Source organism: Thalassophryne amazonica, chromosome 20, assembly GCF_902500255.1.
Source record: "Thalassophryne amazonica chromosome 20, fThaAma1.1, whole genome shotgun sequence".
Lineage (NCBI taxonomy): Eukaryota > Metazoa > Chordata > Actinopteri > Batrachoidiformes > Batrachoididae > Thalassophryne > Thalassophryne amazonica.
The window spans coordinates 45,127,759-45,153,079 of NC_047122.1; the positions used below are offsets into that span (position 1 = coordinate 45,127,759).

At 41.3% G+C, this 25,321-nt stretch overlaps 1 protein-coding gene across 2 annotated transcripts in view; it reads left to right on the forward strand.

Annotated features, from left to right (window-relative positions):
• The first annotated feature begins 4,650 nt into the window (after positions 1-4,650).
• The window catches only part of cap2 (cyclase associated actin cytoskeleton regulatory protein 2), a 60,541-nt gene continuing 39,870 nt past the window's right edge, over positions 4,651-25,321 (forward strand). Inside the window, exons 1-5 of one of the 2 annotated variants that reach the window (XM_034160502.1) lie at positions 4,651-4,819; positions 7,897-7,900; positions 13,253-13,380; positions 13,546-13,646; positions 20,029-20,106. In XM_034160502.1, the coding sequence (XP_034016393.1) occupies positions 13,263-13,380; positions 13,546-13,646; positions 20,029-20,106 (297 nt within the window). In that variant the 5' untranslated portion in view covers positions 4,651-4,819; positions 7,897-7,900; positions 13,253-13,262. The remainder of the gene's footprint in view (positions 4,820-7,896; positions 7,901-13,252; positions 13,381-13,545; positions 13,647-20,028; positions 20,107-25,321) is intronic. The other variant, XM_034160501.1, reaches the window with a different exon arrangement.

Here is a 25,321-nt window from a genome sequence, read left to right on the forward strand (position 1 = left end):
CTAATAAATTGCATAAAGCTGCTAATGAAGTAACTGCATAAAGCACCTGTATAAAGCAACTAAAAAGTAACCAAAAAAGTAACTTGTCAAAGTTACTTTCCACAACACTGATCATCATACACAAATGTCTAAATTCACAACTGCAAGATAAAATCATGAACTAAGCAGCAGTCTTATGTCACTCTGAACAAATTTTATTCAACAAAATGGCTTGCAAACAAGCAAGGCTGGCCCCAGTTAGCGTGGAGAGCTATTGCAGTGATTAAGCTAGGCTACAGAGCTAGCTAGTGCATATCTACAAAGTTATTTGGTAAAATCACTAACAGTGTAGAAGCATATATGTTACCCATTGAACACACTTTATCAAACTGCATGAGTTGCTCTCAAACAACCTCAAAAGACTTGTTGAGTTTGTCTAAGGTTTTTGGGCTGTGCTAACTAGCTCGGCAAGCACAGAAAACCTTTGTAGCCTGGCTACACTATCCAGGTTAGCTTGTGTGTATTTCCTGTGTATCAACTAAATACATTTGAAGTTATTGCAGAAAATATAGACACAAGGGTCAGACTTAGTGTACATATTCCCAACCTCTAGATCTAGGGCTCTGCTAGCTAATTAGCTCATGTGGTTATTACCCTGACAATATGTTAGAATTTACATGAAGGGAACGTTTGTACTACAGATTTGTATTTTAACTTAAATAAATCCTATGGCCCTGAGACGCATCAGGCTGGCGCTTGTCCCTGGATATCGTAGCATGTATCCTGGGAAAATGCTGCAAACCATGCTTATCTGTATTTGGTATAGTTTTTACTTCAGTGGGTATAAAATATAAAAACTGTATTAAATACCATGTCTCACTAAAATGAGAAACATCACCATTTTGGATGATACTTAAGTCTCCTTCTCACGTTCGTGGATGTACATCCAGGAAAGTTGCAGTTTAAATCCTTGGAAAAGCTAGAAGGTCTGGGAGGGTGTCTGTGATAAACCGGGATGTTCTGTCATTAACCGTGACAGGATTTTCAAGCTATTCTAAAATTCCTGCCCCCCTGCAAACTTAGGTAAAAGTAAGTTGTTTTGGCTTCTCAGTTAGTGTCACCACAGCACATCCAATATAGATCTGCAAGCTGATTTGGCACAAGTTTTTAGGCCGGATGTTCTTCCACATGCAGCTCCACATTACACAGAGAATGGGCACAGACGGTCTTGAACCTAGAACTTCCTGTTTTGGAAGGAAGTATATGTAGCGGCTGCACTCTGCGTTGTGTTGTTATGACTCCGCCTGTCGCGACGATCAATCAATCAATTTTTTATATCAATCAATTTTTTTATATAGCGCCAAATCACAACAAACAGTTGCCCCAAGGCGCTTTATATTGTAAGGCAAGGCCATACAATAATTATGTAAAACCCCAACGGTCAAAACGACCCCCTGTGAGCAAGCACTTGGCTACAGTGGGAAGGAAAAACTCCCTTTTAACAGGAAGAAACCTCCAGCAGAACCAGGCTCAGGGAGGGGCAGTCTTCTGCTGGGACTGGTTGGGGCTGAGGGAGAGAACCAGGAAAAAGACATGCTGTGGAGGGGAGCAGAGATCGATCACTAATGATTAAATGCAGAGTGGTGCATACAGAGCAAAAAGAGAAAGAAACAGTGCATCATGGGAACCCCCCAGCAGTCTACGTCTATAGCAGCATAACTAAGGGATGGTTCAGGGTCACCTGATCCAGCCCTAACTATAAGCTTTAGCAAAGAGGAAAGTTTTAAGCCTAATCTTAAAAGTAGAGAGGGTGTCTGTCTCCCTGATCTGAATTGGGAGCTGGTTCCACAGGAGAGGAGCCTGAAAGCTGAAGGCTCTGCCTCCCATTCTACTCTTACAAACCCTAGGAACTACAAGTAAGCCTGCAGTCTGAGAGCGAAGCGCTCTATTGGGGTGATATGGTACTACGAGGTCCCTAAGATAAGATGGGACCTGATTATTCAAAACCTTATAAGTAAGAAGAAGAATTTTAAATTCTATTCTAGAATTAACAGGAAGCCAATGAAGAGAGGCCAATATGGGTGAGATATGCTCTCTCCTTCTAGTCCCCGTCAGTACTCTAGCTGCAGCATTTTGAATTAACTGAAGGCTTTTTAGGGAACTTTTAGGACAACCTGATAATAATGAATTACAATAGTCCAGCCTAGAGGAAATAAATGCATGAATTAGTTTTTCAGCATCACTCTGAGACAAGACCTTTCTGATTTTAGAGATATTGCATAAATGCAAAAAAGCAGTCCTACATATTTGTTTAATATGCGCTTTGAATGACATATCCTGATCAAAAATGACTCCAAGATTTCTCACAGTATTACTAGAGGTCAGGGTAATGCCATCCAGAGTAAGGATCTGGTTAGACACCATGTTTCTAAGATTTGTGGGGCCAAGTACAATAACTTCAGTTTTATCTGAGTTTAAAAGCAGAAAATTAGAGGTCATCCATGTCTTTATGTCTGTAAGACAATCCTGCAGTTTAGCTAATTGGTGTGTGTCCTCTGGCTTCATGGATAGATAAAGCTGGGTATCATCTGCGTAACAATGAAAATTTAAGCAATACCGTCTAATAATACTGCCTAAGGGAAGCATGTATAAAGTGAATAAAATTGGTCCTAGCACAGAACCTTGTGGAACTCCATAATTAACTTTAGTCTGTGAAGAAGATTCCCCATTTACATTAACAAATTGTAATCTATTAGACAAATATGATTCAAACCACCACAGCGCAGTGCCTTTAATACCTATGGCATGCTCTAATCTCTGTAATAAAATTTTATGGTCAACAGTATCAAAAGCAGCACTGAGGTCTAACAGAACAAGCACAGAGATGAGTCCACTGTCCGAGGCCATAAGAAGATCATTTGTAACCTTCACTAATGCTGTTTCTGTACTATGATGAATTCTAAAACCTGACTGAAACTCTTCAAATAGACCATTCCTCTGCAGATGATCAGTTAGCTGTTTTACAACTACCCTTTCAAGAATTTTTGAGAGAAAAGGAAGGTTGGAGATTGGCCTATAATTAGCTAAGATAGCTGGGTCAAGTGATGGCTTTTTAAGTAATGGTTTAATTACTGCCACCTTAAAAGCCTGTGGTACATAGCCAACTAACAAAGATAGATTGATCATATTTAAGATCGAAGCATTAAATAATGGTAGGGCTTCCTTGAGCAGCCTGGTAGGAATGGGGTCTAATAAACATGTTGATGGTTTGGATGAAGTAACTAATGAAAATAACTCAGACAGAACAATCGGAGAGAAAGAGTCTAACCAAATACCGGCATCACTGAAAGCAGCCAAAGATAACGATACGTCTTTGGGATGGTTATGAGTAATTTTTTCTCTAATAGTTAAAATTTTGTCAGCATGATCCTCAGCATGGAAGTCGGACTCTCTAACCAGAAGGCTAAAACCCAGGGCTCTGGCCTTGTGACCAGAGAATCCTTTTGAGCTGTTGGGAGTGAGGTTTACTAACTACTATCTGCACAGCGACACCTGCTGGCCTCCATTACATATACACCGACCACTTGGCCACCACACAACGAACTTTGATGTTCTTTGACATTCCCTTGCACCATTTCGAGGTTTAATAGAAGAACGAAAGTTGTGCTAAAGTTTGACTAGGGTGCTACTACTAGGGGAGCTATGACCACTACCGTTGCACCCCCCCCCCCCCAGGGACTAAACCAAACCAACTTTTTTAGGTTCCTTAGATGACCCCAAAACACAATCAGGATGTTCTGAAAAATAGAAACTGGCCTCAAGCCAGTTATCCAAGATGGTGTCCAAGATGGATGCCAAAATAGGGTTTTTCACTAAAACACCTTTAAACAACATATAAACAACTTAAATATCACAGAGATTCAATGATAAGGGTCTATTGGTGGCCACTTTGGACACCATTTTGAATCTTAAACCCATGAATGAATTTAGTTTTGGCACAAATGAGTTTGCTGTGACCTGCAATGGTCTTCCCATTGAATCTCTGTGATAGTTAAGTTGTTTATATGTTGTTTAAAGGTGTTTTAGTGAAAAACCCTATTTTGGGGGCCATCTTAGACGCCACCTTGGATAACTGGCTTGAGGCCAGTTTTTATTTTTGGGAACATCCTGATTGCGTTTTGGGGTCATCTAAGGAACCTAAGAAAGTTGGTTTGGTTTATGTCTGGGGGGTGCAAAGGTAGTGGTCGTTGCTCCCCTAGTATACGGTTATTTTTGCACATGTGACACAGAACATCACAGACATGACTGTGACCTTTTGCCTTTTACTGTCATGGCCATTGGTAACAGCAGGATGGTTTCACCGGTTGTAGATGTCATGGTTGATGACAATAAATTTCGCAAAGGTTGTTGGACTCCAACTTGTGCACATTTATATCGCCTCCTGGTGCGCACCTTGGCCAAAGAAATTTATTAATATCTAATTGGTTAATATCTCTGGAGGTATGGACCATAATTTTAGGATTATTGTCACAGAACAGATCTGAAGACATAACATCATAGATGATGCTGATAACCCAAAATAAATATTTACCCATTCAGAATCCAGGCGGTGCCAACACCGGTCTATTTTTAGCAGCAGGGCTCTCGGAAGCAGCCGTGATGCCCACGGAGGGGCCACAGCACTGAGTCACGGTGCCCGTCCTCAGGTTCAGCCGTGTTTCTTAATTAGGACATCCCGGAACACACGGTTCCTGCGCACGGAGACGGCGACCCGCACGGCAGCGCGCCTCCGTGACACACAAAACATCCCTTCAGAAGTTTTATTCCATCGGAGGGAGAGGTAAGCTGTGCCACTTGTTGTCTTTATTCTGTGTGTGTGTGTGTGTGTGTGTGTTTGTTGGAGGTGGATCATCGGTCGTGTGTGTGTGTGTGTGTGTGTGTCCGCGCGTTTCTCTGTGCGCCTTATTTGGCACCAACTTGGAGCACGAAATGAAATAGTCTTATATTTGTTACAATTTCGTATATTAATAACGCACAGCAATGTGCCGTGAATGTCCCATCACAGATTTAAGACGCACGTTCGTGTGCCAATAATGCCGTCACGTTTTATTATTGCTGACGTCATCTTTGACGCCGCCTGACGCGCGTCTATAATGAACTCTGAACTCCATACAAACGTCACACGTCTCGTTTTTACGCTCATGATCTTTCTCTCCCAAATATTATATATATACACACAACTTTTATAACTGTGATTTTTATTTTTGCTTCTGTTTAAAGCCCCAAAGGCCCCAATGTGGGGCTCGCGGGCCACATTTTGTCCTGTAAAAACACAAGAAGCCAAAAAGGTTAGATTTAATATGTTAATTTTCCTTGGCCATTAACAAACTCATTACATATTAATGAATTACTGTTAAGCAAATTAAAGTGTAACAGTGGCACTTGCTTCCTAACAAAAGGATCCCTGGTTTGAGGCCAGCTGTGTGCCTCCTTGTACATCTGGAGTTGCATCAGGAAGAGGAGCCGGTGTAAAACTTGTGCCAAATCAATATGTGACCTCTTGCAAAACCACAAGAAACCAAAAGGTTAGATTTAATATGTTAATCTATACATTAAAAGCCAAGTGACCTCTCTGTACATGTATGTGTGCGTGCATGTGTATGACTTTGATCACGGAGAAACTGGGGAGAGCTGACATTTGCCGTTTGGTATGCTTATGTATCCTTCAAGGATGAATGCCGCGGAAACGGAACGTTGATAGGACTAATATTTTTGGAGAAATTAGGAATATTAGGTAACAATATATCACCATTAATCAGTCGCTGGTAACCAGACAAGCTCTGAACAAAGGAAATAGTCCAACCTTGCCAGTTTTAAAACACGACATCAACTAAATGTGCCAAATAATACACTCAACAAAAATACAAACGCAACACTTTTGGTTTTGCTCCCATTTTGTATGAGATGAACTCAAAGATCTAAAACTTTTTCCACATACACAATATCACCATTTCCCTCAAATATTGTTCACAAACCAGTCTAAATCTGTGATAGTGAGCACTTCTCCTTTGCTGAGATAATCCATCCCACCTCACAGGTGTGCCATATCAAGATGCTGATTAGACACCATGATTAGTGCACAGGTGTGCCTTAGACTGTCCACAATAAAAGGCCACTCTGAAAGGTGCAGTTTATCACACAGCACAATGCCACAGATGTCGCAAGATTTGAGGGAGCGTACAGTTGGCATGCTGACAGCAGGAATGTCAACCAGAACTGTTGCTCGTGTATTGAATGTTCATTTCTCTACCATAAGCCGTCTCCAAAGGCGTTTCAGAGAATTTGGCAGTACATCCAGCCAGCCTCACAACCGCAGACCACGTGTAACCACACCAGCCCAGGACCTCCACATCCAGCATGTTCACCTCCAAGATCGTCTGAGACCAGCCACTCGGCAGCTGCTGAAACAATCGGTTTGCATAACCAAAGAATTTCTGCACAAACTGTCAGAAACCATCTCAGGGAAGCTCATCTGCATGGTCGTCATCCTCATCGGGGTCTCGACCTGACTCCAGTTCGTCGTCGTAACCGACTTGAGTGGGTAAATGCTCACATTCGCTGGCGTTTGGCACGTTGGAGAGGTGTTCTCTTCACGGATGAATCCCGGTTCACACTGTTCGGGGCAGATGGCAGACAGCGTGTGTGGCTTCGTGTGGGTGAGCGGTTTTCTGATGTCAATGTTGTGGATTGAGTGGCCCATGGTGGCGGTGGGGTTATGGTATGGGCAGGTGTCTGTTATGGACGAAGAACACAGGTGCATTTTATTGATGGCATTTTGAATGCACAGAGATACCGTGATGAGATCCTGAGGCCCATTGTTGTGCCATACATCCAAGAACATCACCTCATGTTGCAGCAGGATAATGCATGGCCCCATGTTGCAAGGATCTGTACACAATTCTTGGAAGCTGAAAATGTCCCAGTCTTGCATGGCCGGCATACTCACCGGACATGTCACCCACTGAGCATGTTTGGGATGCTCTGGACCGGCGTATACGACAGCGTGTACCAGTTCCTGCCAATATCCAGCAACTTCGCACAGCCATTGAAGAGGAGTGGACCAACATTCCACAGGCCACAACTGACAACCTGATCAACTCTATGCGATGGAGATGTGTTGCACTGCATGAGGCAAATGGTGGTCACACCAGATACTGACTGGTATCCCCCCCCAATAAAACAAAACTGCACCTTTCAGAGTGGCCTTTTATTGTGGACAGTCTAAGGCACACCTGTGCACTAATCATGGTGTCTAATCAGCATCTTGGTATGGCACACCTGTGAGGTGGGATGGATTATCTCAGCAAAGGAGAAGTGCTCACTATCACAGATTTAGACTGGTTTGTGAACAATATTTGAGGGAAATGGTGATATTGTGTATGTGGAAAAAGTTTTAGATCTTTGAGTTCATCTCATACAAAATGGGAGCAAAACCAAAAGTGTTGCGTTTATATTTTTGTTGAGTATAAATACAATTACAGTGGTCCCTCGCTATATCGCGGTTCACCTTTCGCGGCCTCGCAGTTTCGTGGATTTTTTTTTTTTTTGTGCAATTTTGTATGCTTCTTCTTCTTTTTTTTTAACAGCGCATTGTGTTCTGCGTCCTCATCAGGCGGGCCGGTCGGCATCACCGCGATTGCTCTCACTGCCTTCGATACTGCTGCAGCGGGCCACTCACACTACCCCATTGTCTGCTGTGCGGAGTTGCGGCCAAAATATGGCAACAGGTCCAGAGACTACGCTCGCTGTTTTGATGCAGAGCGCTCCAGCAGCCTGCAAGGATAGAATTCTTGTGGAAAAATCCGCAGTGCTGCATGGTCACGGTAACCGCAGCCGCAGAGCTCTGTGGCCACTGAGAGAGGTTTGTATCTTTTTAATGACTTGGATTCTTTGCGGGTCCCGCATCCATCCCGCAACGGTAACACCGGAGTGAGCAGTGAGCGAAGAGAGAGCACGCGCATTGTGTTCTGCGTGTGCCTGTTTATAATCTTCTCGCCCAGAAGAAAAAAGAGCGCCAACAACTACCCATAACTGTGTTCTTCACTCGGAAAAAGACACCTGCACCGAGGTGTCACTCAGTGGAAAAAGACGCTACAGCGGAGCGGCGCTAGGACGAAGAGGCGCGATCAGAGGAACTGTTAAATACCCGTCAGTCACTATTGATAATTTCTTATGTGTCCAACCTTATAGGTTGTTCGTTAAAATTAAATTTGTTAGTTCTAATTATTTATAGGAAAACGTTCTATTTTTATTTCTCAAACAAATGTTTGGGCCTGAAAACAGGTTGGTCTTATTTTTCTACTCAGGTTTGAACTTTGAGAGTGTTTACACACGAGAGAAAAGTGAGAAAATGTTAATGCCTGTGTGAGAAAAGTGTATAAAGTGTGTAGTGAGGGGTTTTACAGCCTTAAAACGTGTATAATAATTGTAAAAAATAACGCTGACTACTTTGCGGATTTCACCTATCGCGGGTTATTTTTAAAACGTAACTCCGGCGATAAACGAGGGACCACTGTATACACAAACTTTGTCATTTTAATTTCCTGCACTTTCAGTTAAAATCATTATAGAAACTTTGCATAATTTATTACCACCTTTTAAAAATGTTATAAACACTACCCAATCTAGAAGCCGTGGATCCCCACTAGCAACGTGCTAGTTTTCTATATAATGCTGTAATTGTGTGATTGGTTCCTTTCTCTGTTTTGATTTGCTTGATTTTACCACAGCGGAATATAACAAGATTATTGTTTTTGAAGCAATAGATGGGGGATTTGTATCCTGTAAGGGTTCCCTGTGCTTGATCCCTGATAGTACTCAAGTATACCTTGGGGCCTGAGCGAGAGACAGATACGTAGGTAAAGCTGTACCAGCTCAGACGTTGTGGATATTTTAATGAAAGATCAGGTCAAGATGTTGATGTGAGACTTTTTTAATGTAATAAAACTATTTAAGATAATAAATTATTTATTGCTGGTGAGTATCTTTCATGTAGAATTTATGACATTTTGCAAACAAACTGTTGATTCTTTTCATGGACTTTCTTTTATATTCTGTATCTCCACCAGGTCCAACCTGACAGATGCTTGTAAGAAAGTACAGCATTGAGACACAGAATATGTCACAGGACACTCACAGCAGCAAAAACCAGTATGTGGCCCAAGATAGTCCTGAAGGTCAGATACCAGGGCACAGGGTTCAGGCGACACTCATGTCAGTGATATGGTACCACTGGAGGAACATGTGTGTTTTGTCAGCTGTTGGTGTAGAATTGGGGTTTTTTATGTGGCAGGTTGCTGATGCCCACCTGTTGGGGGAATGCACACAAAATGTAGACAGATAAATAACACAGACTGTGCATCCTTACAACATTTTGTTCAGTGTTTTTCTGCTACATACAAACCAGTCTGATTGTTTTAATTTAATATCATGTATTGGCTTGATTTTTTTTTTTTTCTTTTTAAGAAGATGGTATGAAAAAGTAAAGCTAAATATCTCTGGTCATATCTTTGAATTACCAAAGACAAAGACATTGGCTGCTACTGTGTGGGGTTATAATTTAGATAGAAAGTATAAAATCTAATTGAAGATTTTAGCTTTAATTTTGTACTTTAGTTAAAGGTATAATGCCACTGTTTTTTTTGTTTGTTTGTTTTGTTTTTTGTTTGTTTTTATGATTTAACTCAGAAAAATTATTTTCTTTGGCACCACTATAATTTTATTCCTTAGAATTTAGATTCATAATATAATATTGCCAGTGGTGGTCACAATTCCACTAACTGCTAATCAGCAAAGCTAACGTTTTTGTTGGAGAATTAGCTTTTCAGATAACTTTGAAAACCATCAGCGGACCAATTAGCTTCTGCTAAATTTAGCTCTGCTAACTTTCAGGCCGCGTAGCTTTTTTTATTTATTTATTTATTTATTTTGCTGGCATAGTGAGTAAAGCTCAACAGTTAAACTGTGTCTTCCTTTGATAAAGATGATGACAGTGTTTGGAGATAAATTTTAACATTTTTCTTGTGTTTGTTTTGGGTTTGTGATTACCTTTGAATTAATTCAGAAGCCTCTGCGGTGCTTAAACTTGAAACTGGCTTATCAGTAGCTGACAGTGTACCGAATCAATACTAAAAGTTAGCGGTTAGCTGTAACTTTCACTAAATTTTTTAGCAGTTTATCAGTTTAGCATTATAAAAGTTAACTTTTCAGTTAGCAGATTAGCGGTTATCAATGCTAACGTTTTGGTTAGCTGTGCCCACCACTGGATATTGCCAATATGATCAAAAATTCATGCTGCCTGAAAACAAATTAGAATTTCAACCCCCGAGGGGGAGAAATTCAAGGGATCAGATGCTATGACCAAACATTTGGTAGGTTTGTAAGTGATTTACAAGAAATCTTATGGATATTAATGTAAAATGAATTACAGGTAATCTCAAAACCTCATGCATGTGCACACACACTTCTTCCTGTAGTTAGTTTGCGTGACGGCAATGAAGGAAAAGACAATATCCACTATGGAATTTACCCCCAGATAAATATGTTCTCTTCATTAAAATGATCCATAATTTTGCAACATGTTGCAAAAATAAACCTACATTATAATGCTTGGATTTCAGCAGAAACTAAATTTTCTCAGTATTGTGAAATTTGAAAGGCCCTATAGCTTTAAGTCCCTCGATCTTAATAACCTTTTGGGTTCAGGGGTCAAAAGTCAAAGGTCTTTTTTTCCCTAAATACTAGAAAGGGGAGAAAGGCTTCTAACTCACAAATCAGATACAATATGACCATGGATAGTATTAGACACGGAGAGCAAGTAATACGTGGCTTTTCAAAATATGCCTTCATATTTCACCTTGAGTGACCTTGGAGGTTACATTTAAGGTCGCTCAAGCCTGTCTGGCTAAACTTTGCCAGACAGACACATGGTTACTATTAGTCATGAATAGTAAGTAATATGTGGGTTTATGAAATGACCTTGAGCACATTCAAGGTCAGACACAGGTTACTGTAGTGAAACAGGACATACTTTCCAAGTTGATCCCTATCGCCATGAGCTTTGCACTCGCTAGAGAGTCCATATGTAGTTACCAATATTGTCTGCAGGATTATGTGAAAGAAATTGTAGACCAATTGTAATGAACCATGGGAGAGGGGTGGGGCATGGACCACAGAAGAGCCTCTAAAATTTTCATGTGGGTCTAGTAAAAAAAATTTTCACCTTTGCCACCATTGTATGATTGTTTATTTGTGAACTTGCCAGGAAATAATGCATGACCTCAGTTAAAAACATGTCCGGTTGAAGAGTTGGAATATATGTTGAGGTTAACATGTTCAAATTGGGCGTTGCACCTTTAATGAATGTATGCCATCAACTGAGTGCCCCTCAAGTTACTTATTGCATTGTATGATAATGTAATCAAAAACATTACAGCTTAATCGGACTCGACTTTTGTCTAAACTGAAGGCAAACCCAAATTTCCACCTGCTCAAATTCAACAGTTATCACTGCTCTGCACCTCTGTTGGTTGTTGCTTAAGAACTGTTGTGACTCAGAGGGAAGAAATAGGAAGTGAAGCCTGATAGGAGGCATTTGGCACTTGTGTGAGAATGCTCGAGAAATGACTGTGACACTAATCGGCCAATGTTTGTTGCCTCTAACGGATAATTACGAAGAGTAATTCCTCCCCCCGACCACCAACAAATACACACACAAAAGGAACACGTCAGTTTCTTCCCAGGTAACATACTATTGCAGAAACTAGCTGGAGGACACTCAGGTAGGATGGGTAAGATTAGGAAGTGCACACTAGCTCACAGAAGGTTGCAAATGGAGACCTTGAGTAAACATGCCGTGGTTAGCTGGATTGAATTCCACTGTTGACTAATAAATACTGGACAGAGGCCTGCATTACCTCATGCTGAGTGATGAGGCTGATTGATCGTAAGTTGGAAGTTTGTTTATTGCATGTTATATAAATTGACGTACTTGAGGAGTCCGATCTATATGAGTGATGCCGTCTTTTCAGTAACATCTTTGGTTCAGCCATCAACAGTGTGTCTGGGGACAGTCTGGACCTTATCGAGAGATTAACTTACCTTGACAGTGACATTCATGTCACCTGGAGCGTGGCCTATGAGGATGCAGACATCTCGGCAGATCTTATAGAACTGCGAAGTCCCTGGACTGCGGCGAATGAAACCAAGGGTACATTGGCCCAGTTGTTCAAAATTGTGGCTCATTTAATCCTGTTTTATTGTATAATTGTGAGAGCTGGCTGCTAACCAGTGAGCAAAGATGATGACATGTCTTTGATACTACGCCTCAATACCATCTCTGGCATCGCTGATATGACTTTCTGAGCAGTGACCTAAGGAGACCAAGATAAGGTCATTAGGGAGCGTAAACATTGTGTTCAACACAGATTGCTCATTGCTGAGGAGTTTAGCGACTGGGCCAAACCAAAGGAACGCTCATGGAATAGGGGAATCAGTTGCCTAAATGTTTAGAGAAGCAGCCTTGTAACAACAGGGTAAGTTGACCCACCACCAGCTTGATAATGTAGGTTGAGAAGGTGTAAGAACAGCACTTATCTTCCTCTCATTACCACTGCAGCACCCCTGAGCCGGGTCCTTAATCCGTAATTCCTCCCATATTTCATGTACAGATGAGCAGAGCAGATGTGGACCTGGGTTCCGGGTCCACCTACCTTTCTCTGTTCTTGGACAAGACACTTCATCTGCATTGCCTCAATCCACCCAGCTGTAAATGACGACCAGCCGGTTTTGGACTGGCATCCGTCCACTCTCATACCATAGACTCTCATCTGTCACAATTTAATTCAATTTATTTCATTTATATAGTGCCAAATCACAACAAAGTTGCCTCAAGGCGCTTCACACAAGTAAGGTATAACCTTACCAACCCCTAGAGCAAGCAAAGAGGCAACAGTGGTAAGGAAAAACTCCCTCTGATTTGAGGAAGAAACCTCAAGCAGACCAGACTCAAAGGGGTGACCCTCTGCTTGGGCCATGCTACAGACACAATTGACAATGTGACTATACAGGAAATTTTGGGAGTCCATGCTGGTGCATAGGACAGGAGGCTTCTTTCAACCCCTGAGTCACAGAATCCGAGGATGAGCACTTGCAGCAGTGAGCCTCAGGGTCTCCGTGGGTCTTAGTTAGCAGCTTCCCTGCTTTCTGTTTCTAGGCTTGTCACCATGGAAGGGTTAATGGAGCGACTCGAGCGAGCTGTGACTCGCCTGGAACATGTATCCACCATGATACAGGCGTCCAGTGGCGTGACTAATGGAGACTATGTCAACGGCATCGACGGAGGCAAGTGTGCACGTGAACAAGTCCCAGCTCATAGGGTTTGGTAGGAGAATTCAGACAATTTACAGAACATTTTTTTTTTAAATCATCTCAGATTTGTTTGGCTGCTAAAAGGTACTTTGAAATGTAACCCAAGAACACAAACAGTGGTATTTCCCTGGACTTTAGGTTTGTCCCAGTGTGTGGAGGCCTTCGACCTGCTGCTAAGAGGACCAGTATCAGAATACCTGAACAAGAGTCGATCCATGGGAAATGAAGTGGAGAAACACGTACGTGCTGAAACACTGACCGTAATACAATCAAAGTATCAAGGGTGTATTCCACACAAATACTGGAGAATAGAACTAAAAGCAGTTTGTGGTGAATCATTTAAGAATTAAAGAATATGCAACATATGGAGGTTTTCATGGATTGAGAACTTTGGTTCTGGCTCTGAAGTTCTTTGTACAAATTTTTATAAAACTTTTGTGTTGTATGTTTTACAGTGTGTGCACGTTCAATCTTAGCATGCATTCACACATACCTTGTTTGATCCGGACCTTCGGACCTTTCAGTTTTTTCCAAAACAGAAAGAACAGGTGCAAAAGCTGTCTTGAACCTAAGCCCAAACCAAAGGACAAAAATCTGGTCTGACCAAAAAAGGTGGTGTTGGTCTTTTATTCAATTACAAGTTTTAAGTTTATATATATATATATATATATATATATATATATATACGAGGTCTGTGAGAAAAGTATCCGACCTTATTATTTAAAAAAAAAAAAACATATGGATTTGAATCACATGTGATTACATCAGCCAACCTTGAACCCTCGTGCGCATGTGTGAGTTTTCCACGCCTGTCGTTGACGTCATTCGCCTGTGAGCACGCCTTGTGGAAGGAGTGGTCCAGCCCCCTCGTCGGAATTCCTTTGTCTGAGAAGTTGCTGAAAGACTGGCGCTGTGCTTGATCAAAATTTTTTCAAAAACTGTGAGGCACATCCGAGTGGACACCATTCGAGAAATTCAGCTGGTTTTCGATGAAAATTTTAATGGCTGATGAGCAGAGGTGTCAAGTAACGAAGTACAAATACTTCGTTACTGTACTTAAGTACACTTTTTAGGTATCTATACTTTACTCCATTACTTATTTTTCTGCCTACTTCTGACTTCTACTTATTACATTTTCACACAAGTATCTGTACTTTCTATTCCTTACATTTTTAAAACAAACAGCCTCGTTACTCTTGGCTTCAGCGCCGGTGGATGTGCGCTGACGCCTCAGCGCACATCCACCGGAAGCCCGAGGCGTCAGCGCAGTTCCACTGGCGCGGCTTCACCGAGGCCCGAGGTGCCAGCGCAGTTCCACCGGCGTGGCTTTACCGAGGTGCCAGCGCGGATTTATCTGACCATGGGTCCGAAGAAGGCACTGACGGCGGAGGAGGGAGACGATATCAAGAAGTCCCTGGACTTTTTGTCTGAGGAAATCTCTGTTGTTAAAATGCAGCAGAAATCCATTATGGAGCTGGTGGAAGAAGTGAAGGCTCTCCGGATCCAGAATGCCGAGAAAGACCAGCGTCTGGTGCACCTGGAGAACCGTGTTGCGGAGTTGGAACAGTACACAAGGATGAACAACGTTTTTATTACAGGAATTCATATTAAACCTCAATCCTACGCACGGGCGGTGTCAGAAGACAGCGGAGGGGAGGCCAGTGAGCAGGAGGCCAGCTCAGTGGAACAACAGGTGGCTGACTTCCTGCAATCTAAAGGTATTCAAATGGACTGTAATAACATTGAAACGTGCCACCCCCTGCCCAGGAGAGAGGATGGAGACAAGCGAGCTGTTATAATGAGGTTTGTCAACAGAAAACATAAAATGGCATTGTTAAAACAGGGACAGAGACTCAAAGGAACAAACGTATTCATCAATGAACATCTGACCAAAAGAAACGCAGACATCGCCAGGAAAGCTCGTCTCTTAAAAAAGCAGGGAAAAATTCAACAGACATGGACATCCAACTGCAAAACATTCATCAAACTGAATGGAACACCAGAACAAGCGAAGGTTATGGTAATCAGGAACATCGAGGAACTGGACAAATACGACCAATAAGGTATGAGGACACAAACACATCACAACACCATGACACAGACCAGAGGAACCTATTCATCTACTACATCATCTACATCTGGAGACAAGAAGGATATAACTCACAGGATTGCTGATCATGGAAAACTAGAACTGAGAACATTTAAATACACAGACCACAATGTACTGGACTTGGAGCACGATATAGACCCGGACAATAATTTCTTCTCAAATATTAATGACAGTTGTTGCTATTATACAAATGAACAGTTTAATCGGATCATTAAAACAGATAACAAATTATCAATAATCCATTTCAACAGCAGAAGTCTGTATGCAAACTTTAACAACATTAAAGAATATTTAAGTCAATTTAAAAAAATATTTAACATAATTGCTATATCAGAAACATGGATCAATGAAGATAAAGGAATGGATTTTGAACCAATCGAAGCAGTGGTTCGCAGATTGAAGCAATGCTTCGACCTATTGTTTTGTTTATTCTTTCTTTCTTTCGCTTAATTTTCCCCCGCTAAAACCCTAAAGAGCATATTTCTGTGAGTATTATTTACCTTTTCTATGTTAAATCAACCTGTTATGGTCTTCTGAAACAGTTGATAGATGTATTTTATAACTTAAAAACAGGAGCGACGCTAACGCGTTAGCATGTCTATGGCATTTTCAATGTTAAAAGTTCGGGTGCATTTATTTTCAAATTGTAATATTTCTTAAATTTATTTTTGTTTATATATTAATAATCTAATGATAATTATTATATACAATTTCAGAGACAGAGACAAAAAGAATCTGAATAGAAACACAACAGAAAATAAAATATAAAAGCAACTAACAATGAACATACATACATACATACAGAAATAAATAAGTGTTTCCTGTGAACACCTAGTGACTCTTACACCTCCATTTCATCCCTGTTTTATTTAAGTTTAATGACAGTTTGTTTCGGTCAAACCATATTGTCAATGTGTTAATTTCTTCAGTGATTTACTCCAGAACTTTCTGCCAAACTAGAAAACTGCTGCATCCTATGTTTTTTTGTTTTTTTTTTGTTTTCCTTCACTAAATGGATGCTGTACTCACTGCAGTTTATTGTCTGGAATAGTCCCAGATTGCATTTCAGAGCTTCTAGAATTGAAACATTTTCGTGCAGGTGGTGTTGGGGAGTAATTTTGGGTTTTGGGTCTTGGGCCACATGTAGAACAAATCAGTTTTTAAATTAAGCTTTCAATTCATATAGTGGCATCTACCTTTTTTTTTTTTTTTTTAAGGTTACTTTATACTTTTATACTTTAAGTAGGTTTTGGAGCACATACTTTTTCACTTTTACTTGAGTAAAGAGGTCAAGTTGATACTTCAACTTTTACCAGAGTGTTTTTAAACTGCAGTATCTATACTTCTACTTAAGTAACAAATGTGTGTACTTTTGACACCACTGCTGATGAGAGATTTTGGATTGTTTCTATCGCTGTAAGGACTTCCCACGGAGCGGGACGTCGCGCAGCGCTCCGAGGCGACGTCGTCATCCTGTTTCAAGCTGAAAACCTCCAAATTTAAGCCTCTGTTGACCCAGGACGTCGTGAGAGAACAGAGAACTTTCAGAAGAGGTCGGAATCAGCAGTTTATCCGGACATTCCACTGTTAAAGGAGATTTTTTTAATGAAAGACGTGCGGACGGATTGGCGCGTCGGCTCGCCCGCCACAGGAAAACAGGGGCTGGACCACTCCTTCCACAAGGCGTGCTCACAGGCGAATGACGTCACCGACAGGCGTGAAAAAACTCACGCATGCGCACGAGGGTTCAAGCTTGGCTGATGTACTCACACGTGATTCAAATCCATATAGTTTTTTAAAAAAAATAAAACTGTCGGTTTCTTTTCTAATAGACCTCATATATATATATATATATATATATATATATATATATATATATATATATATATATAATTGTGGACTGTTGCTTGGAACAATTGTTAATAGATTGATTTTAAAAGAAAAAAAATTTGTTTTCTGACATATCATGTCTAGGCCAACACTTCCTGGGGGGAAGTTGGAATATATATATATATATATATATGTATGTGTATATATATGTGTATGTATGTGTATATATATATATATGTATATATGTATGCGCATTGGCTTTACTGCCAAAGTCAGTATTCTTGAAGCAAATGCACAATGTGAATATAACTCAGATGGAAGAAGCAGAGATCCATGAACTGAATGCAGGCACCAACACATGCTTCCTGACCTGGCCTGGCAAACAGTGCCTCAGATTTCCCGACCTCTTGCACTCTTGGAAAAGCATGTCGGAGATGTTCTCTCAAAACCACTCGTGTTCGCTGTCGCACACAGATCCAAGACCTGAGGCAACAAAATGCAACTCAACCTGGTCCTGATTAGAATGCATGAATTGTGGACCGCATCTGATGTGAGTCACATGTCACATCTCGTTTCCTTGGAACAGAGAGGAGCGGCGATGAGCTGAGCGGCTCCTACGAGTGAGCAGAGACAGATTCCAGAACAGTAGCGCTCTGCCAACTTGTAATTCTGTGGATAGAGCTTTATAAACACGTGGATTGTCTTACTTTAGGGCCCTCGTAGATATACATAGGCCCAGACAGTGGGAGAACAATCACTGGAGCAGCACGGTGGCTTGGCGGTTATCACTGTTGCCTCACAGGAAGAAGGTCATGGGATTGATTCCACCCATGGTCTTTTTGTGTGGAGTTTGTATGTTCTCCCTATGTTTGTGTGTGTTTGCTGCAGGTTAGGTGGATTTGAAACTTTATAATTGCCAAGGTCTCCCTTGCAAAAGAGATCTCGATCTCAACAGGACTAACCTGGTTAAATTAAATAAGTGTGACTGGAAGGTCCATGTTATTGTTAGGTTCTTTTATGTGGTGAGTGATCTCAAAAATAATATTAGCAATAACCTGGTTGTGCACGGCCATGTAAATACCCGCAAAAACCAGAATATGCTCATATTCCGGTTTTTAAAAACCCGAATATGACAGCTGGGTTACTCCTTTTCTAAACCGAATATCAGGTCATATAAACGTGCATCGGGATATCTCCATAGAAAGGAACATTATTTTGTGTTCTGCGCATGTCCTATCCGCAAGGAATCTTGGTCTTTTGAGTACGGCAACTACTTGTATGCGGCACGCGCAACCCACCGGACACCACAGAAGCAGAGGTAAACAAATGGGTCAAATCCAGACGTGGTAGCACAGCACCACACTTTTGGAGTGAGAAGGAAACCGAATACTTCATTAGTATTGTGAAAGACATGAATATAATGTCTTTTATTGATGGTAGAAAGAGGAAAAAGAAACGGAAATTACGCATATTTGCATCATGATGTTCTCTGTGTGTCTGGACGTTGTCCATGTGTTGCTGTTTAGATGGGGATATTCCAAATGATACCAGTGACCATGTATACAGGAGTACCTCTGTCTGCTTAAGCATGTAAACGGGTTATTCCTAATGATTCAGAAACCGGAATGTTGACCTTAACCCGAATATTAACGGCACGTAAATGTAGTCACTGATTACAGAGAGTCATTGACCAGCACTGGGGTCTTCGAACAGATCACATGCAACATCTGGACAAAGAGCCTAGATTTTCTACTTGCACTAACTTTTATTCCTGAGTCTATGCCGGCCTCCGTGTGGGCGGTCCTTAGTCTGTCGTGAATCAGTGGCTATGTGATTGGCTGCAAAGTGAAGCGAGGTAGACGGTTATAGGCAGGTGTCATGTTCATGTTGCGTTCAGTGCAGTATATAAAAAATTTTTATAGTGTATGTCTGCGTGTCACGCAACAAATCAGTGTTCCATAATGCCATCCAAATAGATGCGAATACTTCGGTTTTATCAATTCGACAGCTATACAAAGATCAGATGGTTGTGTCAAATACAAGGACATTTTGAATGTGCGTCGGCCATTTTGTGGTATGCAGTTAGGTTAAGATCAGATAGTTACAAGGACATTTTGGATGTGCATTGGCCATTTTTTAACATGCATCATGGAACAATCTGATATTATAAAACTATTACGTCTTTGGAGTTCATATGAACCAACCAAGACTGTGAAGAAGACCAGGGGGAAAAAAAACTAAATGTAATGAACAAAAATCTCCCTGTGTACCTCCAAAGGAGATCTCTCTGTATCTCTTTCTCAGCACATCACAGAATGAGAAGGTAGAGGAGTGTCTGTCTGTGTGTGCGTGTGCGAAAGCCAGAAGGACTTTCTTTTAGTTTGGAAATCTCCTTTTATGGACAACATCTTCCCGGTGGTTCCCTCATCCTGCATCTGGAGGGCTTCCTCTTAAACAGGACTTTGCTGGCTTGTCTAAACTCTGTTTGTGTGTGTGTGCTGATGTTTTTTACTTTATATTTAAGACAGATTCACCAACTAAATGTCCAAAAGTAAACAAAAAATGTTCACAATCTGCAAACAGTTCTTTCAGAGATTCTTTGGGTGTTGCATGAAATACAGTCTGTTGATTTTTGGATTACAGCCATGAGATGTATGATTTTGAGTCTGTGCATTTGACAGGCGGAGATGGTGATCGATGCCCTGCAGACGCAGAGAACTTTCCTCAAAATGGCTGCCACGCATCAGGAACCTGCACAGGTACAACACGTGAAGATGGCTCGTGTTTTCTGCTGCTGTCATTCTCAACACTTCTCAGTTATCATTAAATCTGGCTATATATGATCAGTGTAGCGGCTGTACTCTCTCGCTCACCTTGGGCGCAAACTCACGACCTCCAGCATGGGAGGCGGACGCCCTGACCAGTCTGCCAACAACCCGGACTCTGGCCTGAGTGTCTTTTTGGCTGTCAGGGGAGCGAGGACTATAGGGCAGCGCAGTCTCATTTGGGGGCGGGCGCTAAAGGGGTCAAATATGACGCATATGACATAATTTTTCTACTTCTGTGGTACTAACCAGCAAGCATACTGCATTTCTGTGCAGACGCTCAAAGCACTTCACGATTCCTCACATTTACTCATTAATACACACTGATGTCAGGGTGCTGCTATACAAGGTGCTCAACTGCATACGAGGAGCAGCTTGGCGATTAAGGACCTTGGCAAGGACATTTTAGCAAGTTGCCTGTCTGATGGGGAATCGAACCGAGGATCCTTTGGTCACAAGGCCACCAACACTTTGGCAACTGCACCCATCTCAGATGATGATGTGCATTTTTGCTCCTCTCTTGCTCAATTTGACCTTCTCCAAAATGTTGATGAGGTGAAAACATCATCAAAAATACAACGCAATGCTAAAATGTCCTCGGACGTATGAACATTGTGTTCTTTATAATTTGCAGTTGTTTAATTAATTATTAAGATGCTACTGTCTTACGTACAATTTGTACATGTTCAAATGATCATTCGTTCATGTTGTGCAAATCAAGGAATATTTGTAGATCACACTCTGTGCATTTGCAGGTATTAATGAGACAAATTTAACTCCATAGGAAGTTAGCTTTGAGTTAGCGGAAGTTAGCGTGTGTCTTGTAAAAGACTCTAGAGGTGTTATCATGTTCCAAAAAGAACATTTCAGTTTTAGAAGTGTTTATTTCTTGCTAGCTTTTACATACTATACACTGAACAAAAATATAAATGCAACACTTTGAGTTCAGCTCATGAAAAATGGGAGCAAAAACAAAAGCTCTAAAATGAAAGAGTTTTGCTAGCTACCAGCGACATCACCATGCTAACGTCTGCGAAATGTCTAGTAAATAAATTCAAAAGTGTTCTTGGGTTCCAAAAACAGCATTTCAGTTTTAGAAGTGCTTATTTCTCTGTAGCTTTTACATTATATAAGAGAAACATGCATATAAACACAAAAAAAACGAAGCAGTTTTGGCCTAGTTCAAAAATACTGAAGCCTAACTGCTGATTTGCATTGCATTTGTCATGAACAAGCCATTATTTTATTTAGCACCATCCAGATTTATCTGTGAGTTGTCTATAGTCTCTTTGACAGGTACTGAAAATTTCATGGAAAAATTCCTCACGATTCCAGAGATATGCATGTAATTTACCCCAAAAATAGCACTTTTTTCATCAATTTTGTATGACATTGATATTTAGCATTATCATTTAAAGTTGAATATTAAAGAAATAACCTTGTATTTTGTCAGTTTGTTTGTTTGTGCTTCATGCTAACACACAATAATACATTTTTGTAAAGGTAGAAATGTCATTTCCTAGAAAAAACATCATGTTTCTAAAGCAAGGTAAAACTGTCGCAAGTGTAACGCTGAGAATAAGTCCTTGATTTATTTGTGTCAAAACCTTAGCTATATCTCCTACTCTGCTTCAATAGAATAATTATATTACTTGTTCAATAATACCTGGAACTAATGGACAGCATTTCTTTGTTTCAGGCTTCTGCAGACTAAAGAAGATTCTGTTGTCGCAATCGTTACGCTCTAGCACATTATAGTATATATGCACTGATAATTTCTAGCAATGACTGAACCGAGACCAATAGAAATATTGAAACTCTGATATATAACCATACCTAAAATGATAACATTTCACAAAAAAAGACCACTATTAAATTTTGATGGTTATGTCACACTTTGGCTTCATTATTTTTGAACTAGGCCTTTTGAAAAGACCAGCCAGTGACGTCACGGCGCAGCTCTACTCTGATTGGCTGTCACTCCTGCCACTCAAAAACAAAACTGAACAGATTGAAACAGAATGCGACTTTTTATCCTCTTAAAATAGGTCAAGATTAGCCATCTTTGAACTTGTCCGAGGTCTGTATCCCAAGAATGTTCCCTGTGAATTTTAAAACTCTGGCAGTAATAGGACTGGACGTATGCTGAGCACGGACGGACGGACGGACGCAAAGCCTATGCACTACCCGATGGCCATATTTGATGGCCTTGGGTAATGATAAACGGATCACAAGGATGAGGAAAATGCTGAGCTGGGTCATTCGTTCCTCATGTCATTTGCTTCTTTCTGTGAGTCTTTCTGCAGGATTGTGAAAAGGTCTTAAATTCCTTAATGTTGATGTAAATGTTACTGCACTTATTGTTTTATTTTTAGCTGCAGACATTGGTGTCAGCTATCTTATCACTCGCTGGTGTCCCATTTTTGTTGTTTTCGCTTTCTGATTGCTCTAGTGGTAACTGTGCAACATGGTTCATGCATAAAAGTTCAAATTGTTCCTAAGTTGCACGCAACTTTTAGCTACAACAGCGGATCCACAGTGCAACTCTCACGACTTTTCATCGGTTCGATCAAATGTTTACTCAAAGGAGCCAGAGAAAGACTTTCTAATTTGGAGTTTGTCTGTGACCTCCCCTTCTCTCTTGACAGCTCTGTTCACAGAGGGATTACGCCGCTCTTTGACGAGGAAAACGCTAATGCAACACATTCCCAGCGTGTTCACGTATAGCCAGAAGGGGGCTGGCAGAGCCAATATGATATCATCCCATTGGCCTTCTGATTCACTAGGAAGTGGTTACACACTGTCTGTCAGGTTGTTGGCTGAGAGGCAGTGAAAAGCGTGTTTAGCAATTGTCTGAAATGCAAACAAGGAATGAGGGAGGCTTTTACGGGGAAAGATAGATTGAATACGAGCTGCAGGGCAGAACAGTGTCAACATGGTCAGAGTCCATTTTCTAAACAAAAGCAGTGATTTTAAAAGCATTTAACACGTTTCGTCAAATCCTCATGGCAGAAATGAATGTCACGTAGTCACAAATTAATCTTTGTGTTTTAATAAAATGATTAAACGCAGATATTTTACTTGCAGAGACTCACGTGTAACTAAAAAACCTCTGACGTTCTTTCCTTGCTGCAGCCCTGTTGTGCTTCCTGACTTTTTATGGGCATGTTCTATATTTGAGTCTGTTGCCAGAGTGTGTGTGTGTGTGTGTGTGTGTGTGTGTGTGTGTGTGTGTGTGTGTGTGTGTGTGTGTGTGTGTGTGTGTGTGCATGCAAGACAATGAGCGAAAGAGAGACAGGGAGGGAGAAAAACAGATCTCATGTGACCTGGAGTTGGCCCGCTAACTTGAAGAGTGTGATGCCTTTCTTGGTGGCTCTGGATTTTCACGTTTGAAAAATCTCCTTCCAGCTGTTTTCTTGCTCCTCTGCCTTTGATGTTTGATCCCGCATTCGTATCAGATATGATACAGAGATGTTGCAGGTTAACACCCCTGTCACACCTTGACGTTTTAGCCAGCGTATGCCGACCGTATTAAAAGCGTTGGCATATGCTGTCACACATCTAATAATTTATGGGTAAGTTGTACGTATCTCGAGTATCTCAAAAAATTTTGGGCAGCACAATATTTTCGACGTACGAGGTCTATTAGAAAAGTATCCGACCTTATTATTTTTTAAAAAAACATATGGATTTGAATCACGTGTGATTACATCAGACATGCTTGAACCCTCGTGGGCATGCAAGAGTTTTTTCACGCCTGTCGGTTACGTCATTCACCTGTGGGCAGTCTTTGAGTGAGGAGTCGTCCACACGCTCGTCGATTTTTTTCATTGTTTAGGAATGGCTCAGAGACTGTTGCTTTGTTTGATAAAAATTTTTTCAAAACTGTAAGGCACAACTGAGTGGACACCATTCAATAAATTCAGCTGGTTTTCGGTAAAAATTTTAACGGCTGATGAGAGATTTTGGTCTGGTAGTGTCGCTTTAAGGACGGTCCACGGCGCCTGACGGCGATCTGCGCTTCGAGGCGGCAGCGTCTCGCCGTTTCAAGTTGAAAACTTCCACATTTCAGGCTCTGTTGACGCAGTAAGTCGTCAGAGAACAGAGAACTTTCAGAAGAAGTCGGCATGAGGAGTTTATTCGGACATTCCATTGTTAACGGTCATTTTGTAATGAAAGAACGTGCGGGCAGAGTCGCATGTCGGACCGGACCCGACCGCGGGGGGTCGCGGCAGGAAAAACACCTCCGTTGGAAATCTTAACGGGCAAGTTGGAACATGCCCAAGCTGTTAAACAATTTCTCAGTTACTCACTTGTTGAAAGCCATCAAAAGCCGCCTGAATTTTACAAATGGTCTTCAACACGGAGGTGTTTTTCTGGTCGCGGCGCACACAGATTTGCGTCGTCGTCACGGAAACGACTCGGCGAATTTGCGCGCACGTTCTTTCATTACAAAATGACCTTTAACAGTGGAATGTCCACATAAACTCCTCATGCCGGCCTCTTCTGAATCTTCTCTGTTCTCTCACTACGTCCTGGGTCAACAGAACCTTAAATTAGGATGATTTTAGCTCGAAACAGCCAGACAACGTCGCCTGGGAGTGCTGCGCGACGTCCCGCTCCGTGGGAAGTCCTTACACCGACAGAAACACCCCATAATCTCTCATCAGCCGTTAAACTTTTCACAGAAAACCATCTTAATTTCTCGAATAGTGTCCACTCGGATATTCCTCACAGGTCCAGAAAAAATTTTGATAAAGCAACGCGCGCCGTCTCGAGCAGCGTGTGAAACAAAGGAATTCAGCCGAGAGGGCGGGACCACATCTCACTCAAGGCCTGCCCACAGGGAAATGACGTCACCGACACGCGTGAAAAAACTCACGCATGCGCACGAGGGTTCAAGCATGATTGGTGTAATCGCATGTCATTCAAATCCATATAGTTAAAAAAATAAAATAAAAGGGTCGGTTTATTATCTAAGAGACCTCGTATGCCAGCATATGACTCATACGTCTTGCATACACGGGCGATAAGTTGTAGGTAAGTTATGCGATTGTTGACACAAGTTTCTTGTAATTTACTCATAAGTCGAAATACGTCCATTAATGCTGTCCATTGATTGGCTGAAAGCTGCAGTCCTCATACGAAC